Below are 19996 nucleotides of genomic sequence, written 5' to 3'. Positions count from 1 at the left end.
GCCCCGAACCAAGGTGTCTATGTGATGAGCAGCAGCCTCCAGGAGATCCTGGGCTAAGACCCAGGCGTTGGATAATCCCGCTTTAAAGTCTTCCAGCTTCTCGACCGGGATGCACTCCTCAAACCGAGTTGGCGAAACATTTTCTCCCAAGGGAGTCAAGTAGCTTATCCTCCTTTCCCAGAACATGAGTAGCCGTCGTGGAAGATGATGCTGCAGGCCTGGACTGCAAAGTGGCCGCAGCCACCACTGTGGAAGAGGGGGGCGGACAAGATGACAGGGCCACCTCTTCCGAAGAATGCAGCCTGTATCGCGCATCAATTTTCTTATTGACGAAAAGTCCAGAGTGTGGCTTCTCCCAGACCCTACGGACCTCGGCCAGAACGTCCTTCTGCAAGAACAGGCCGGTACGCTCCAAAGGAGACAGGGTGAACGCCCCAGAAAGCACACCCTCCTGCGGAGCGGGTGCCTCAGGTACCGGAACATCTAAGAATGCCATCATGTCCAATACCCGGTCATGGAAAGCTCTAATAGAGCGGGGCAGGTCCTTGTTGTCCTGATCGCCTTGCGCATCATTCGACAGGTCAGGATCCTGCTGAGCCGTGTCGGGCGCTGCCTTGTCCATGGGGGACAATGGGGCAAAGGCAAAGAGTCGGGGAAGGCACCGTAGGCAAGGGAGGCGCCGGCGGAACCTCCGGAGGAACTAGTGGCGCCGGAGGCGCAGGTAGACATATCTCCCTTAAAAGCCCTTTGAAATATTCCCTCATGGGGTCGGTATGCATGAGCCTTTGAAATTTACCAAAAATGGCTTCCTCCGGGGACTGCTTTGGAACCCGAGGCGGCCTCTCATGAGGAGGATAATTCCAGGGACGTAACGGGGAAGGGATCCACACCGGCCCCTCCACCGACGTATCCACATAAATCAATGGTGCCGAACACGCAGGCAACAAAACAGTGTGCAGAAGGGACATCCGGGCGTTCCAATCATAAACTGGCCGATAAGGATGCGCACAAGGGACTCTATGTTCACCCACGGAACCAAGTGTAACGCTCACCTGATTCCCACGGAGGCGCAGGTCTGGCTTCGAGTGCTGATGCTTCTTCAATGGTGAAGCGCAGGACTCTGAAGATGGACAGGAAGGGCCCTCTACTCTGGCTTCTGCGGCTCGCAGGAATATTCCCCTGTGCGTGAAAAGGGAGTATTACCTACTGACTGAGTTATGATCAAGCCTCCCACTCTCTTCCAACCCTCCACGATACCCTTCCACGATTCCCCGTGAAGTCTCACCTTAGGGTCAGGAAGGATGAGCTCTCCATCATTCTTCTGATGCAGGGGCGCGTTGAAACCCAGTTACTTCACTGGATTGAGGATTGATGGGAGTTCAGGTAAGCTTGACTATTCAGGTAAGGCTCTGTAAAAGTTCTGTTGCAAGTTCAAAAGTCCAAGCTTAATAATAATGTTCATTGTCTTTTTGCAGCAAGCGCTAATGTTTATGTCCTTTTTTCCTCTTAGGGGCCAGGGTTCGGAATGCTGGGGATATGGCACCGACCCGAAGTGAAACGTGCAGTTCCAGTTCCAGTAAATGGCAGGTTAGTTCTGGATGAGCGCTCGGGAACTGACCTTGCATATGCTCATTCAATGTCTGACTTTTTTCCCCATAGGGGCCGGGGTCCGGAAAATGCCTGGAAGCGGCAAGACCCGAAATGAAATGAGGTAAGTCTTATTCCCTTCCTTCTCTCACCTCTTATTCTTGTCTTTTTCTCTAGGCTCTGGGAAGCGGCTGTGTATCCGGATGATCGCTGCTGAAGATGGAGGAACCCAGGAAAGGTGAGTGAAACGCAGCGCTGCAGCGATCGTAACGAAATGCTTTTAAAAAATAATGTCTTCCCTTTCAGGATCGTCGGTGATGTCTCCGTGGTGCAGATTTAGCTGGTAAGGTCTCTTGTCTCCCTTTGCAGGTGACCCAGGATGCTGACAGGCGTGGCTGAAGTCCAGAAGCAGGAGCTGACACGGTGAGCGTCCAGCTGCGAGGAGCAGAACGACGCAAAGCGTGAGTTGCTGATCGGGTGTGGTTTAAATAGCTTTGGAAGAAGTCCCAAGTGTGTATCCTTCCTCCGATCAGGTATGTATCCTTCCCCGACCACACCCGGGTGGAAAGTAGTCCCACAGGTAAAGTAGTTCCATTCAGGCCTCAAGAGGGCCTGGATGTGGCAGCATGGTCTGCATCAGGTAAGTGCACATGAAAACACTTGCACACATGTCTAGCTTTATGAGCCTGGCGCCTAAGGCGCCAGGACAGAGGTCCAACATGAGCCTGGCGCCTAAGGCGCCAGGACTGCGTCCAAAGGGCCCCAGCCTGGGCCCGCTGGCACTCCCCTGGGGGAAATGATGCCTGCCTCTGGGGTCGCTGGGTCGGACCTGGCTCCTTGGAGGTAGGCATCATGACACCAAGCCCTACACCTGAGGCTGATGGCATAGTTGTAGGGGCAGCACCCAAAATGGCTGTCGCGGTCGTGGCCGTCGCGGCACGTGAGGAAGTGAGGTAGGGGTCCCCGTCGGTGGATCAGGGGTCTTAACTTTAGCCTTAACATAAGGGACCTCGGCAGGGCCGATACTATGAGGCCTGGAATGTTTCTGCGACATACCAACCGCCAAATTAGCCTTCCAATGAAGGACCTCGGCACTGCCGGTAAAAGAAGAACTTTCCTTCTTTGCCCCCTCAACAGGACTGGTGTCGCCGCAAGAGCGGGAACGGTGAGAAACAGCTTTCACCGATAAGGCCTTGCCAGGCCTCTCAGAACTGTTGGTAGCTTTAGCCTCTGTACGAGGGACCTCAGAAACAGGTCCGGTAACAGACTTATCCGCGCGGGCCTCGAACATCCGTTCGGTGCCACCAAGCCCACCCAAGGCCACGGGGCGCACCCCGGTTTTATTCTTGAGGGAAGCCGAAAGAGGCCTCAGAGCAAGCTCCGGTAACCCACGACCCAGTAGAACTGGGTCTACAAACAGCCCCCACAGGAGGGGCCTCGAAGCGTGCTCTGGTATCCACAGGCCCCTTACGGAGACTCTCGGAGAAAACTCCGGAACAATTATTAGGCCCAACGGGCACCTCAGGGCAATCCCCGCTGACAGAGCGATCAACGCTCCTCCTGGCCGGGAGGAACCTGGGAAGGTATCCCCCGGCCGGGTGCTCTGAAAAGTAAAGAACTTACTGGGCGTTTCTTCTTCTCGTCGATGACGATTGAAAATGCGAAGGAGGAGTTTGTCGGAAGACCTCCTGCCACCGCTCCAACCGACGTTGAAGTGCCGGGATCGAAAGGGAGTCTCAGTAAAAACAGGAGTCCCAACGGTGATCCGGACCCAAACACTCTAAACAAAGAGGATGGGGATCCGCCCTCGTGAAGCGTCAGTGACACGATGAACAATCTGGAAAGTCTAGTTTGAACGACATAGACAAACTAGTACACGATCGCTAGCGAGAGCCAGAGAGGAAAAAAGGGAAGAAAATCTTCAGAGGATGCAAGTGCGTCCAGTCCCGAACGAGCGGAGAAAAGGACTGATGGGTGATGCGTGGGGCGGAGCCAAGTTGGGCGGGGTTACGGCCGCGTGCCGGGCCCCGCGCGAGAAAGAGAGGAAGGACACATTTTTTAAAACATTTTTTGGATGCTTTTTACAAAGTGCTCTGGTCCCGTCCCACAGGACGGAGAGATGTCCCATAAGTATGGAAGCAAGGGGACGGGACGTAGGAGTATCTAGTGTTTGGTGCAAAGTATTTCAAGTTGTTTCTTTCTAAAGTAAAAGGGAGCCAACAAGGGCAGCGCTACCATACTATCCCTACGCTATGTGTGCACCCATGATGTCATGCATGTTGACATACATTTCTTTTCTGTGGGAAGGAGATAAGTGGGCAAGTAAAGCAGTCCTTTGCAGGCTTCTTAATCGGTTTAGACTTGCATGCTGTGCATAGACCATCAAGCAGTACCAGAAGGTGGTGGTGGTTGAGCTTAAGGAACAGTGGTAAATAAAGATTGTATAATAGTTTGTTCCATCTATCAATCTACCTGTGTGTAAGGGTTTATGGAATAGTATTTCGTAAATGTATGTTCTGAACTCAATTTTGCTACTCAGCATCTAGAGGGGCATCCCCGCTGAATGCGAATGTTGCTCCTGCACCTCTTGTGGAGTGAGCTTTTGGAGAGAAAGCTAGAGGTTTGTGTGCCAGCTTATAACACTCTTGAATGCAATGCACAATCCATCATGCAAAGGTGGATTTAGTAACTGGATTCCCCTCTTGGCTGCAGTACATGACACAAAGAAGCAGCTGCCCCTATGCAGAGATTTTGTTCTGCCCATGTAAAACATAATGGCTCTGCTCATGTCAACTGTATGTAATGCCCTTTCTACCAGTGTGAGAGGGCTTGGAAAGGAAGTTCAGAGTTCGGTGTACTTATTAACATTAAATAAACTTTGGTGAAAAACATGGATCTAGTCCAAATAAAGCCCTTATTTCTATGGATATACTTACTCTGTGAATGGATTTAATGAATACCAAGGAAGCAACTTTCCATATAAATAATGTTAAAGACTATTTGTGGGTGGGCTCAAAGGGGAGAGGACAATAAGTTGATATATAGCACTGTATTTAAATGTCACCCCACCAATGGCTCGCCCAGCTCCAGGGTATGTGCGTTTAACCAACTTTATAAAAGCCTTAGCAACATGACCCTTCCACCACAATATTTTGTGTTACGAGTTGTGTATGCTGGCAATAATGCTAGATGAACTTTAAGGGAGTTGAATATTGATAGGCATTAATTGGCTGAATTCATGACAGCGGTCTGTCTTCGGTTGACAGCCCTATGAAGGCATTTTACTGGAGCAAAGGATTGACATTTGAGCTTATTTGCATAGTGTATAAGCAGATTGTGTTCTATGTGAGCCTGTGCACTTAGTCCAGCTAGTTCTCCAAGGGTTATTCGTTCAATAAAATACCTGCAAGTGTTTGGTAGTTAACCGTGTTTATCATCTTAATGTTTTCCAAAACATATTTATGCACTTGGTATTTCCTCATCATGCGTGCAGAACGAAAGGAACGAGATTCATAGCAGGGAAGCCACCGTAACAACGGAACCCATTGACTGGTTGGTGAATACTACTCTCTATGTAGCCATGCAGCTACTGGTCCTCACTATTGTTAACCAAGTAAAATCTCAGAAAACAGAAAACATAAGGGAGGAGCGCCCTATTATAGTCACCTTCTTACCCAAACTCTATTTGCATAATGTGGTAGGCCAAAAGGGGGAGACTGACCAATAGGTGGCATTTCTACAGGTTTGTTAATTCAAATAATAAATGAACAGCCTATTCATCTCTAGTAATAAGATGGTTGCCTTGACTAACACAAAACAAACTAGTGTGCTCGTCATCAGTGAGACTGTCCAAATCAACAGTCTGCCCTCCGTCCAAAACTATCCTACTCTGTCCCTACCACAGATCATGAAAACCCAAAGAAAAGACGGGTTCCAGGAGAATGACTTCTTTCTCTTGGACAGGCTTCTATAGCCCCAACTCGCCTTGCTCTCTACACAAACAGTTCCTTGATTCCACAAAAAAGGTCTGTTTCCTGATTCTTCTTTAAACCTTGCAGTGTCTCTATATTATCTTGGAAGTTCCCTGGATGTGTTTTGTAGCTTTCTTTACTTGGTTTATCGTATTCCTCTTTACTGGGACTGGTCTGGCTGGACCCTTGACAGTCTATTCTCTTTCCAATATTTACATACACTGGGCCGGGTAGGATGGGTCCCCTTGTATTCTTCACTCTTGATAATATTCACTTTTACTGGGAGGAGTATGATAAGCCCCTTGGTAATCTTTCCTCTCTTGTTAATATTCACTTGTAATGGGACAAGTAAGATTAGTCCCTTGGTAATCACTCCCTTGTTAATATTTACTTGTACTGGGACGAGTATGATTAGTCCATTGGTAATCTTCACTCTTTCCATCCTGTCTCCCGCCGTTCCCGTTACCTCTTTTGAATCAGTTAGGCATCACTGGTTCTTGAGGTCAGGTTCCAGTTTCTGGTACGACCGCTTTGGTGGTTCGCTTCTTCCTCACATGGCTCTGTGGAGCCCTTCTGGGAATGGTCCCAGTGCTGTTCGAGGACCATAAGGTCCACCCCTTCAGGTTCACGCCACTGCCTCCAGGTTCTTCCCAGGCCGACAGCTCGGCTCTTTGCATTTCCCAGGTCTGCTTCTTTGGCTCTCCAGCGCCCCTTTTGATCAGTCTCCTGGCTTTTGAGAGTCTCGTGGCTTCTTCCACAGCCCTGGTTCAAACATTCCCAGTCCCAGTGACACTCTTCACTGGCCCTTCTTCTGTTTTTATTAGACCATGCTAGGACCTCCCCAGTGTAGATGCACAGTCCTTAGTTTCTTTCACTTGAGGACTCATGGCTCCTTGATCTATCTTATTCGTCCCAGTGCAGTTGGCTGCCAACCACTGCACACTCTGCAGGGTTCTTCCATTCTTATTCTTTCCAGGACATTTGATCTTAGGAGATGGATTCTTGGAGGTATGACAGTAACAGATTGAGACTGGTTGGGAATGACTTGAGGGGTCTTCAGATGTTCTTGTCAACTCCTCATAAGGGTGTCTACAGAAATCCTGGACAGAACAGGAGTCCTTGTCCCCAAAAAAGGAGTCTCTCCATGTGAGGTCCCGCTTTCCGCCACCCCTAGGGGGAATTTTGCGTAGCAGGTTCACCTTCCTAGCCTCACAAGGACAGCCCCTTCTGACGATCCTGAGAATCGTCACAATGCCCACAATGCATTGCACATATAGCTCTGAATTGGAGGTGAACTTCCAATGATGGCTACTGGGTGGCATTGTTCTGTGTGAGACTTTATGGAAATGGCTAATTCTGCTAATATATTTGTCTACCCAAAAGCTCAATATGGTGGAAGCAGCAAGTGCCACACCATAGTGCAGATGATGTAGACTTTTGATTTGAATTCGATTGATTTAAAAAAAGAACTTACAATCCTATGGGTATCAACGCTTAGACCAAAGAATAGATGAAAGGTATTATAACTGACTGAGGAAACCACTGGCCGTGGCCCATTCAAGACTTTGTACAGGTCTGACAAACAAGGGACCCAGAACTCTTCAAGCCTTACCAGAACACTAACAAAACCACTTCTGTTCCTGCCTTTTAAAATAATGTCAGTCAAATCGAGTCAAAACTAAACCGTAAGGAGCACGTGTGCAAAATAGAATGAACATTCTTACAGTGGCAGGAATTTGCTGCGCTGTTCCAACTCCTTTAGTGCTGCATGCCTTATACTGCAGTGCTAAGTATAATTAAGCAATAAACACCATCAAAAACGTGAATGTCCATTCTTATTAATGTAGCGCCAAGAATATGATGCATACATTGTTGGCAGTAGAGGGGTTGCTTAGTGGGTACTTCAAGGACATGGCCATCCATGTCGTGGGCCACAGAGATGGCTATCCCAGGTCATGTATGCCACTCTGGGCATGAAAAAGGTCAAGCATAACAAGGTAATTATCCGACAAGGATTGAATAATGTGACTTTCACTTGTCAACTTAAAATATTTCTTGTTGTTATTGGTAAAAAGGGACTACCATCAAGGTGGAAATGCAATCATGGCACAGGGTTCCTCAGATTAGTGAAAAGACTGACTAATCCAAACGGGGTCTTACCCATTCCTGGAAGTACAAGTCCATTTGCTCAGTATGAGGTTGCTCAAAACAGTGTGTTTACAAAACAAATCAGTTAGTGGCAGCGCACAAGCCATGGAACGTTGGTGGGTGGGCCCAGCAGAACAGGATCATTGAGTCCAGGCACTCAGTCTTGCTGACTCCAACAACTTCTGCCTACATGGTACTGGGCCCAAAATCAGGTCCCTTTTGCTGGCATGCTTCTCGTGTGTAAGGAGGACTTCAAACCCTTTCTTGATGATGCTTCCTCGCTTCCCACCGGCTGGAGGCTATTCCTGTGGGTACACAGTGTTACAGTGAGGCACAGGTGGAATGAGATGACCAAACGTGCACGTCAAAGGACATAAGACGCGAGTCCTTGAGTCGCAAAGGCCTGTTGAAAATGATGTAGCATATTATGAAGTAAGGCTGTTAAAACTAAAAATGGCAAAAATATGAAGCCCATTGTGTAAAAACAAAAAAGGCTTTTAATGCTGGACCCAGTATATAGTGAATCATAAGAATGACCATGACGCAGGTTTGGCTCCACAGACATAAGAGAGGGAATTAAGAAACATGAGATGAATTGGAAGCCGGGGTGACTATCCGTCACCATACCCATTGACGGGGAAGCACATGCACTAGATCAGTGCTCCAGATAAGATTTGGAAGTGGGAGTATTTTACTGCCTATTTTTTAAAGTTGGAAGTAAAATCATTTTTTAGGTAAAAAAAAAGTAAGCCCAATTCTCACTGGGAGCATTTTCTGTATGTGAATAAAAATGCTTTGAACTTCGAATACGGAAATATTTTTGTAATCATTATTTCTATGCACCTAATTATTCATCCACATTAAAAGTACATGTTTACTTCTTCATACTTTGTAGTAACAATACCAGCTTCTTCCTGTGGTACTACGTGCACTACTGTCCAAACAAATCCACTTAGCTGTGTGGGTGAAAGCAGGGGCACAATGTTCTACATGTCCGTTTCCTATTTTTTGGGGGAATATTTGTACTTCCTATTTTTAGTTTTTGGGACGATTTGCCTATTTTTAGGGTTCAAAAGTGGCTGATACACCCCTTATCTGTAGGGCTGCACCAGATGAACATGTATTTTAAACGGAATATCTTTGTCCAGCAATTCCCCGTTCAAGATACTGCCATCTCATTTAAGAACTGGAGAGTTAAACCAGCCATGACGGAGCCTGATCTAACGAGGAACAATAAATAGCTCATGCCTGGCAACTCTCTGCTAACAATGCATCTGCAGGGAACCATACTGGAGAGCCCTGTTGGTGAAACGCTCAGTGTTTTAAATTGGGGAAACGCCCTTGCAAATGAATGAGAAAAGGCACTTATGTCGCACAACTCATACAGTATTACCTGCCTTCAGATACCAATATTAGGCGTCAGCTGTAATTGTATGCGATGATACCAACAATACAGTGCTAGCGGTAAAAAGAAAACCTGCCAACATCTACCCCTCATCCTCTTCCTCCCCACTATTGAAACCCTTGCATAGATAGTTGGACAACAAGAAGGATAGCTCAGAGGCAAAGCGTTTGTCTTGAAAGCAAGACAACACAGTGCAACAAGGGTTTGAATCCCAACCCCGGGCTTAGAAACTACACGCTAGTATTAGGTGCGTTATTAATGAACAATTATAATTATAATAGCACAGTCAGCATTGTTAATGCTGGCATTCTACTGCTTGCATAATCAAAGCCCTCGAAAATAAAATATCTTCCCATATCAGATCAAATGCTAACAGATCACTTCAATTTCCACGACCATGTGCACCCTGTGAAGAAAGATATGCAACACCAATAAACGAATACAGAATCGTGACTGTATATAGTACCTTTGACAATTCACCTGCAATATTTACAGGCAATAGAGGACCGTGCGTGAGCAATACCACAGTATGCATCACTGAAGCTATGTGGGTCTGCAACTGCCCCAATGTAAGGGACAAAAGAACTCTTGTGGTTACCAGATCCTTGCTGAAGCTAAACACAAGTATTTGCAATAATGAAAAAAGATTAAAAGCCATCTTGAACCACATGTTTTTGAGAAAGTGACTTCATTCTCCAATTCATTGACATGATCCCATCAGGGGGAAGGAAGCAAGGTCTACCTCACGAGCTTGGTTCCGATCTGTTGCCACTTCTCCTGACGCTCTTCTTCTGAGGTACGCTGCAAGATGTTTTTATCTTCGAGTTCCTTCTTGGATGGCCTGTTCCCAAGTTTGATGGCGAGACTATCTTTCCGACGGATTTTGCTTGCCAAGGAGCCTAAGGGAAGAAAAGACCATGCACATTTCCAGGTTATACAAGTAGGACAGCTGTGATATTTACAACCTCGGAAAGGCTGGGAATTTTTAAAACCCTGCACCTGTGACACAGCAGCAATAACACACACTTATGGTGGTAGGACATTTAATGAGACAAACGAAGCAATGCAAATTCATTTTTAAAAAAGGCTACAATTTGTATGCAAAAGATTTTGAAAAAATGGACAGTAAATTGCTGAGTTCCACTGTTTGGCGATATGCAAAGCTTTCCTTTATAGTAAGAGATCCTTGTGGGCGAGGGAATGTGACTCAGTTTAAGGAATACGAGAAGAGAGATAGGACAGCCGCAGGGAAAAAAATACATGAACCACTTCTGTTGATCTCTGCACCCTAATTCTCCTAGTTGCTCTGATGCCATCGCCTTGAGGAATATTGAAGGCGTTAGCCTGCCATTTAAGATGAAGCAAAGGTGGGGTGGAGTGTTCCCAAAGTCTTAATTCAAGTGCATGCAATTTTGATGTTTGTACAAATATATATTTAGTTACAATACACCAGTACAGACCTTTCCCATCACCTCAGCATTCCAGCTCAACCCTTCCATTTTTGAACAACAGTACAGAAGGTCCCATGTGTTTCACAGCAGTTTTTTGTTTAACACAGATTGTTTTACTGTACATTTTGAACTGTATTCCAAATGCAAAATGGTGGGGCGGGGTGTGGGGGGAGGTCCCCATTTAATCCCCAAACACTGCACCACTTCTTTTTTCACAATATCTCCTTTCCTAAATAATCTGTTATTTTTTATAATTATGAAATTCAGTGTTAAATATTCAAAGATAAACATCACTGGGCAACCTCATGAATATTAAATAGTGCGTCTCTTAATTCCAAGCCGTGCATATCCAGTTCATACCATCCTGCTTTATGATCTCTGCCTCCATCATCTGCAGACCACTGAGTACCCTTAAAGCCTTCTATCATTGTGCCGAACCACAGACCTTTGAATCCATGTGAAGAAAGGCAATGTCTATCTCCAAGCCAATGGATTCCAAATTGATGGCAATGGGCATGGTCTACTCTTGGAGTCATTTAATGCGCCTGCATGCCATCAAGTACCATAATAGCAACATTGCATAGTTGGTGTGTGTGACTTGTTCAAACCCGATGCAAGAGTACGTTGAGCTGTTACCGGTAGGTGAATTATTTGTGAGGTATGTGTTGAGGAACAATTCATGTCAAAGTTAAACCTTTGAAGATAGCATAGGTCACCTAATTACTTGGGGCGCGTCACTCAGTGCCGAATCTGCAAATATTGCATAGTTTACTCTTTATCAAAAATAAAGTCATCTTTGCAGCATTCAAATGACTTAAAAGTCCTCATCACCCTCTCCTACCCAAGGCACCCTGAACGGCCTACTCCTAACTCATCCCCTGCTCCACCCAACTCTCCTATGATATGATAGGTTATTTATAACGCGCCTAATACCCAGAGGTTTCTAAGCGTGGACATGGGGATCGAACCTGCGTGCTCCGTGCCGTCTTGCTACCAAGGTTAGCACGTTGACGCTGAGCTATCCGCCCGAGACAAAATATGCCCAAATCCCCTTATTAATACTCTGTATCTGGGGCCTCCGCCTCGTAAAACACCCACTTTATTCTCATCTACTCTTCTCAACTGCGCCTTTGGAATAGCTCATCCTGCATTTTCTTCTCCCCCTACTGATCTCATGCTGTACTTTTGGAATTCCCAATTTCTTTGGCAATAACCTGCTTTATAACAGAACATTTTGAGTACCACTAACCCCATTTCTTCATAACCATCCTTCAAATTTGATGCAGTTGAACTTGCAATCTAAGACACCGACTCCACTTACCTTCTCCCATTGCACTTGTGTCACTAGAAAAGATGGAGGAGTCGGACACATGGTTAACTATGTCTACCCATCGGCCCTGCTCTCCCCACTGCCTTTTTCCACTCTTACTGTCCAGCTTCTTACAACTCCTGCCACTGCTGTTCGAACGTTTTGGGGAGTTTGACAACAGCTTTTTAGAATGTCTATGACCATTGGCTATCTTGAAGTGGACGCAGGATCCCAAGTGAAAGCGATAAGTTGAAGAGGGAAGAGAGATCGGAGCAGGTGAGACTTCCAAGTTTGGCAAAAGGACAAATGTGGCCATCAGGGAGGTTTGTTGATAACATTATAGGGTCTATTTCTCTGGTAGAAGTTGGTCAGGAGGGTTGCAGATCAGAAGTACTGACGACAGATGGAAGGGAGGAGAAAGAAGCAGGTGGGGGAAGGGAGAAGAGTGGTGAAGGTGTCACAGACCGTAGCAATTTAAGATGTGAAGAGTGGGCAAAGCTGTTAGCAAACAGGAAAGAGGAGTTAGCCAGAGGGCATGGATGAGCCAACATGGCTTAGGGAAGGCTGTCAGGGTGAGAGTGAAGTGTATCAATGAGATTAGTAAAGTATGAGGATTTGGTAGTCTAGGGGGGAGTAATACTGAAATGGAAGAAAAAGTGGTCAGAAAGGGAGGGGTCAATTTTAAGATTGAATGAGAGAGAGGTGGAGAGTAAGACTAGGTTGAGTTTCCATGGGTATGAGTGCTGTGGCAAGTGAGGCATAAGAGACAGACGCGAAGATTTGTTTCAAAGTGTTCCTTTTATTAAAGTAAAGAACATGTTTTGTCTAGCCCTACTTCTAGGATTAATCTTTCTGTGACGATTCACTACATGTCGTCACTTCTCCCCAGTGTGGAGTCCTTTTCCATGAGGCCAGGGAGTTGATACAGCTACCCAATAGTCCCCCTGGTGGTGGTATAATGCAGGATGATTTCATGGGGAGGGCCCCCCCCCATTCAGAGATCGATCATCTTTGGTATTATGAGAACATAAGACCCCCCACACACTCTAACATCTCCTCCATCTGCTAACCTCATTGTAGACAGTAGACCTATGTACAGTTATAAGGAAAACTACCTCGAGGTTCAGGAAAGTACTGAGATGAAGAAGACCATCAGGAACATAGGTCATTCAAGTACTGGGACAAGAAAGGAAACACAGGAACAATGACTAGCAATACCAAGACGGAAATGCAGCAGTATAGACTTCTGTGGAGGCGTGGTTCCTTTTACGCTATGAAAACCAAAGGAGGACTGCCTATCAGAGAGAGACAGCCAACCAGGACGAGAGACCATAAAGCCTGGGAAGCACAAAGGAGATGCGGAGAACGCCACGACTGGGCCGAGAATAGTCCGCTCCCGGAGTCAAGAGGACAATGGGACTCCTTTGCAAAATGACGTCCAGACGGTAACTGGAGGCTGGCAGCTGGTGACACGAACGCAAGAGGCAGTGTCCATACCATCAGTCCAAGGGCCGGGCATGAGATCCGCGAGGTGAAGGCACTGAGACACAGAGATGCTAGAGCAGCACACTGAGTAGGCGAGGGGGCTGGAACGTACAGGAGGCAAAAACCATGTGTGGATAGAACGAGCAGGACTGTCCTCCTCGTGTCAGTACTTGGCAAGCAAAGCAGCCAAGGGGACATAAAGAGAAGGAGAGAGAAAAAGGGTTGGGCATCCAAACCAAGAGAGGGATACGAGCCCTCTTCCTTGTGGCAGTAATTGGCAGGGAAGTGAAACAAGTGGGCCCAATCAAAGAAGAAGAAACCCAGGTCAGGGATCCAAAATCAAGAGGGTGCGTCGAGTCATCTTCCTTGTGGCAGTACTTGGCAGGGAAGTGAACCAAGTGGGCCCAATCAAAGAGGAAGAGAAGCCTGGGACACAAACCATAATAACACTCAAGAGTTGTGTGTTTTTTAAATGTAAAACCCAAGCCTCTGGATTGGAACGCATACCAGCAGAGGAAGCAAAGCAGCTGATTTCCTGCATTTTATAGCATTGAACCTTCATCGAAACGCGGTCGACTGCATTTGAATTCCTTCGAACCACTAGCATCCACAGTGCTCCTTTTGCTGCTTCTTCGTACCACGGTTGCTGCTCCTCAAACTAATTCGCTGATGCACCATGCCAGCTGAGCGCTGCGCTTCCTCTGGTTCGAACAAGAAGCTTTCCACTACAGAAGTCTTTTGAACCATGACTCGTACCACCAGCATCTTCGTCATCACCCCAAGATCGAACTTCGGTCCAACACTGGTGACCTCATTGACCAACATCCTACAAACGCTGCATCGAACTGCAACAAGATTAATCTCTAAACCATTCAATGCATGCTACCCATCTAGATCCTTGCAACTCTAAACTCACACAATTTAAGAAATCTGATTTCAGCAGTCCAACCGCCTCAAACTGAGAAAAGTACTATTGCAAGGCCCCAACCACCTTGGGTCACTTTCTGGACCCTAAAGACTGCTAAGACACACGTGAACCTTTTCTCAACCAAGACATATCCTTTTGGTGACACTGGGTAATTGCGCCGGGATACAGCCCAACACAATTAGCGTCACCGCTACTCCGTCTGGCGCAATTTGTGCCGGATCACAAGTAGTGGTAAATGGGTGACGCAATTACCACCGGTGCAAATACCGCCGGCAGGAATAACACCGAAAATGCACATGCCGCCAGCGCATTTACCCCCAGCTGAAAGCTGGAAGGGAATGCATCCAGGTAGGGCCATACTCTGGATTGGGCAAAGCGGTAAATGCATCAGTAATAACATTACCACAGCATTTCCCTGCTCTGCCCAACTTCTGCTGAAGCCCATGGTTGTAATTTGTTTGCCTTTGACTCTTTCTGCATTCTCCAGAGTGCTTGCATCATCTTCATACTGCATTTTCTGTGTTCTTTCCACTGGGTGTGCTTTTGTTAGTGTTTGTATAGTACAACTATTGCATATGGTGTGGTTAATTAAAGTATAGATATTTGTACAGAACCTTGGTTGGACTATCCTTAATTTTGGACAGTTGTAATATTGCTCTTTGGCTTACTAATGTCATCACATTCACACCCCTCTTAAGAGTATAGCCTGCCCTTGGCCCATGTTACCACAAAAGGTGAAGGTGGTACATCGCTGGACTGGATCTTGTTTCACCTGTTGCTTTGTAGAAGTTTCAGGGCTGAGGAGGCCATGTGATTTTGAAATTAGCTTAAAGGATACTTTCCCTGTAGAGGTGGTTTAGGATATCTTAATGAATGTGGGGCCATGTTCGACGCTGTAGCGTCCGTAGAAAAACTAAATTGAAACAAAATAGAAAATAAACGCCTACAGCCATGCACTACCCATGACGTTGCTCCAAGTTGGGTCATCATTTACATTTTTTTTAAGTTATTAGGGTTTTTTGCTATTCTTCATGTTGTCCCGCACTTGTACACAACAACATTGCTGTCGGCCATGCCCTGGCCAACCCCAAGCCAATAGATTAAATAACTGGGCCTGGCCTCCAGCCTTCACAAGCAGCAACTTTGACAAGGCAGGCCCATCACTCCTGACCAGGAACCCTCAAAGACCTTGATTCGCCCACTTGGTATGGCCTGCACTCTGGCACCGTGGCAAGTTAACCAGGACTTGGCCTTCAGGCCTGCCTGGTGACCCCCCCCCCCCAAAACCACCTCTTAGGCCCACTGGGCAGGCCTGTGGATGAGGCTACTTTGTGCAGGGCATGGCTCTTGCCCTGCTCTGTGCACCCAACACTTCCAAAATGGCCAATGCCTCTGGCTTGCAGCCAGGGCCAGTGGCCACTGTACTATCTGATGTGGTAACTGGACAATGCGCCAAGCACATAGACCCCAGGTTGGCCCTCCCATCTCCCCATATTGTTCACTAACCTGCCCATGCCCAATCTCCAAGTTGTCCCCAATGATGGTCTGTGGGCCACCCAGCGGGTCTGGGTGCCACTAGTGGCATACATAATCTTCTAGTGGCCCAAGGACCCTTCCAGTGGACCTTGCCGTGTATTTCCCCCTCGCCCCGTCAAAGCTCCCAGCGGAACTTCTGTACCCCACCAAGTGGCCATTGTCCAATGGCTCTGGGGTATGGCATTTGGTGAAGACCTGGGACCCATTTAGCCTCCCAGAGTGACAACTGACAAATGACTGCGTCCATGACAAGTGGTCACTGTGCCCTCGAAATGGTCATTGGCTATGGCTCAGTGGCCACTGTGCCCCTACTGCAATGTTCTGCAGCCATGGCCAGCAACACATGTCCTGCAGTTTGGCCTTCAGCCAGCACCGGGCCCCACCTAGCTGCCCACAGTTACCACTGAATCTGGCCCACGGCCAGGCTCGCTGGCTACTTTACCCCAATTGCAGGTCCGTTTCCCTCCGACCGTGGCCAATGTCCTCTTTACCCAGAGCACTAGCCTCTGCCAAAACAAATGGGAAGACATTTTTTGCTGTTTTAAGAGTATATTGCACGCCCCTGTGAGGCCGAGTTAGGCCTGGCTGAGAGTTCGGGGTGGCCCAGAGGACTTCAATATTCAACTTTTAAAAGGTTTTGCAGCAGAGGGTCTGCAGGAGTGAGTCGGCAAGCACACATGTTTCACAACTGGCCACCTAATTGCACCATACTAGGTTCAGGGACCTGCGTTTGTGCCCTATAGAAGAGTTCAGGCACCCAGATTCAAAGTAACTAAGTAGTACTAAAATGCTCTTGTATGCTCATGGATTGTACTGGACGATTGAAAAATGTGCCAATCCTTTCTTGGTTACTTTTGGGAACTTTTAAACGAAACCGCTGGTTGGACTTGCAATCCTTTTGTGATTTAACAGAAGTCATGACAGCATGCAAGGCTCTCACAAAGGTTTGACGCAGACACATCCAGCAAACGTCTGTCTGCATAGAAGGAATGGGAAAACAATACTTTTGGGACTCCGTCTAAAACGTTGTCCCCTTTGACGAAGCAACACAAAATGTTCCAAAATAATTCAGAGTTGGGTCTGTATATTTGGTTAGAGCATTGCGAGAATTTCTCAAGCTACCCCAAAAGTGCTCTTATGGAAAACTTCTACACACACATACACCACAATGGTGCGCTACCACACGCCATAACAAGGTTTTTGCGGAAAATGCTCATATCTGATACACAAAAGGTACAATGCCACCATATGTATACAGAATTGATTTGACATCTGAGGAGAAGAGCCAGAGAGTTGGCAAGATGGATGCCCTTTAAAATCAGTTTGCGCTTTACTGTACTCGCTAAGGCACTTCTACTTTCCTGCTCGGATGGAGGCCTGCAGAGAAGGCTGCCCTCAGCTGTGGAACATGTGAAGCACCAGACGTTCTGGCAGGTTAGCAGGTGGTGGCTTCTCTGCAGGGAAAACTAGGGTGGTGGCTGGCCTACTGGCTTCCAGGAAGACCCAAAAAGAGTGGCCGCAATTAGAAGCTGCTGCGTGTGTCAGTGAGAACGATCCTAGATGGAGTGACGCAGGGTAGTAAAACTCTCGAGCCTAGAGGGTCATAAGGGACGTGGGGGGGGCTGCGTGCAACATTTGGAAATGAGTGGGCATAGAGTGCAGCTGTTGCATCTGTAGCGATTCCAGGTTTGGGAGGGGCAATCCTCGCTTGCTGTATGTGTGGGGCAGTGGAATACCCAGACTGTGACACAAACTCAAAGGCTACTCCTAAGGTAAGGTTGTAGTTGGAAGACATCCAGAGATGCAGGGTAAAATAAAGACGGAGCAATCCGAGTTACTTAAACCCACAACAGAGCTCAAAGGGGGCATGATTCAGACGATCCCCAGGGGAATACAATGGCATTGCTAAAAGTCTGAGGGAACTGGTGGCTTCTGTGGAAAGCATTCAACTGAAACCTGACAAAGTGGAGGGGTCAACATCCTCCCCTGAGGCTGGACTGACTTCAAGTAAGTACCCAACCTTAAAAATGAATGCCAATTTTTCTAGAGGAGCCATCCACGATATTTTTTCGACTTTTGGACCAATGTAGTGAGAGCAATGGATCTCCCGGGTTCTAAGCTGAAGCTGGTCGAAAATATGAGGAGGGCAGCCAGTGTCAGAGGGTTAGGGGCACCAACCTAAGTAAAAGATGCAGAGTTGCGATCATCATCGCAGTCTGTCCTGGAAACCAAGGCACTGATGCTAGAGGTCACATTCAGATTAAAGCAAAGGGGCTGGGTCAGTCATACAGCGCGAGCACTGTAATCCTGGTGCTCATGGACAGGGATCACAAAGATGGGCTTTTCAAAGAGCTAACAAAACAATATTGTTCGTAGATGAAAACAGCTGGCTGCTGTTCCCTTATTTTGGCCATGTGAACACTAGGAGGAAGAAAAGGCTCGATTTATAAATAGAATGCTCTGGTCCCATAGGGGCTGCTGTTAGTTCCCAGCAAAGGTTAGAGTTCTGTATGCGCAAGGGGATCGCGGGGGTAAGTATATTTTCTTGAATATTTATGCAGCACAGCAGTGGTCGAAGTGTATGAAAAGAAGTAGCAGAACTATGCTCCCTGCTGGCCTGCCGCCCCCCCTCACCTCCCCACAAACTCCATCGCCACACCCCCTCCCAGGCAAAATACAAGCCCCCCAAACAAATGTGCCTGCTGTTTAAGAAGTGCAAGTTTTAACTGCTTCCTACATTTTTATTTTAAAACAAAACCCTTCCGAACGGTTTCTTTTTAAAATAAAAGTATGGGAAGAGTAACACTTAATAAAAAAAAAGCAGAGGACCACCCAACCGCTCCTGCCCACTTTGACCACTGCAGCATAGAAATTCCTTAACAGTACAGCAGGGGGGAGGGGTCCTGTTGTTGAGGATTGAACACTTGGTGATTTCTATTTGGTTACACCTTTTCTTCCCTGTCCGCCCCATCTTGCCTGTGTGGTTGCCACAGGGTTGTTCACGAGGACTGCTAGTTGGCAGGCAGGGAGTGAGAGGAAGTCAGTTGGCGATGGTCCTTTTACTCTGTTCCTCTCAGAATAGGGGGAATGAACTGGGTCAGGTGGTTCAACAGTGCCAGCCATCCTCAGTTACCTTTCTAGTAGCCATCCTAGAAGTTCACCTCCAGTTCCGAGCCACAACAGCAATGCATTGTGGGTATGCACATTAACTCAAATGCAAACCTTTTTCTTGGTGGCGTTGTGGAATACGTGACTTGGCTCAAATGAACTTTCCTACTTTCACATTTCAGATGAAAGGTTTTTTTCAAAACTTTTTAAACCCACCATAGCTTTCTTGGTGTTGCGAAAACATGGCCACATGCTCCAACCAGAAGGCTGTCAGGACCATACTGCACTGATGATCCCTAATAAGGGTGAAACCAGGTATGTAGTTGTCCTGACAGCCTTGCAAAAATGTCTGTCTTGGGTTGATAAAGCTATGTATAAAATACCTCTGCCCTCAAAGACAAAGACAATTTCCTGGAGAAAAAGGTTTGCATTTAAGTTAATTTGCAAACCCACAATGCCTTGCTCTTGTGGCTCAGAACTTCTAGCGATGGCTACTAGGTGGCATTGTTGAATGTGTGAGTTGGCTCAAATGAATTTTCCAACTTTCACATTTCGGGTGAAAGGTTTTCTTTTTTAAACCCACCATAACCTTCTTGGTGTTGTGTGTATATATCTGCGCGTTGGCATGGTTTTTCATGTGCACCACTGGGTGGCTATACATGTTTATATGCTGAACTCAATATAAATTGTGGCAATTCAAAAAAGGAAGTCCAATCGTATTCCACATCATTTCAATTTAATACTGTAAACATCCCATTGTTGTGCTAATCCACGTGTAAAATATGCTCTGGAGCAGTGCATGACAAAGTTTGCTATGATTACGTTGCCAATTTTCTTCTTGGCAATCTGCATGTCCCCACAGCTCTTGAGTAACCGAAGTGTTAATACTTGACTGTGGTACAGAAGATATCATCAAGTGATGCAAGTGGTACTGTAACGGATTCAGAATATAGGCACACAAAAGGATGGACCCATATGCTAATATTGCATCCCTAGTTAAGGAACCTTCTGAAACGAGCAGTGTGCAGTGTATGATTCACACAGACCAGGGGCCGGCAACCTGCGGCT

The 19996-nt window shown here is 46.8% G+C and overlaps 1 protein-coding gene across 4 annotated transcripts in view; it reads right to left on the bottom strand.

The window, feature by feature from the left end:
* PHACTR2 (phosphatase and actin regulator 2) overlaps positions 1 to 19996 on the bottom strand; it is a 951421-nt gene that overhangs the window by 99127 nt on the left and 832298 nt on the right. For all 4 annotated transcript variants that reach the window (XM_069607614.1, XM_069607616.1, XM_069607613.1 and 1 more), the window contains one exon: positions 9854 to 10010. In XM_069607614.1, coding sequence (XP_069463715.1) covers positions 9854 to 10010 — 157 coding nt within the window. The remainder of the gene's footprint in view (positions 1 to 9853; positions 10011 to 19996) is intronic.

Source organism: Ambystoma mexicanum, chromosome 4q (genome assembly GCF_040938575.1).
Source record: "Ambystoma mexicanum isolate Mex_15411 chromosome 4q, UKY_AmexF1_1, whole genome shotgun sequence".
Lineage (NCBI taxonomy): Eukaryota > Metazoa > Chordata > Amphibia > Caudata > Ambystomatidae > Ambystoma > Ambystoma mexicanum.
Note: the sequence above shows the minus strand (reverse complement) of the source record. Positions and strands in the feature narration are given on the sequence as shown.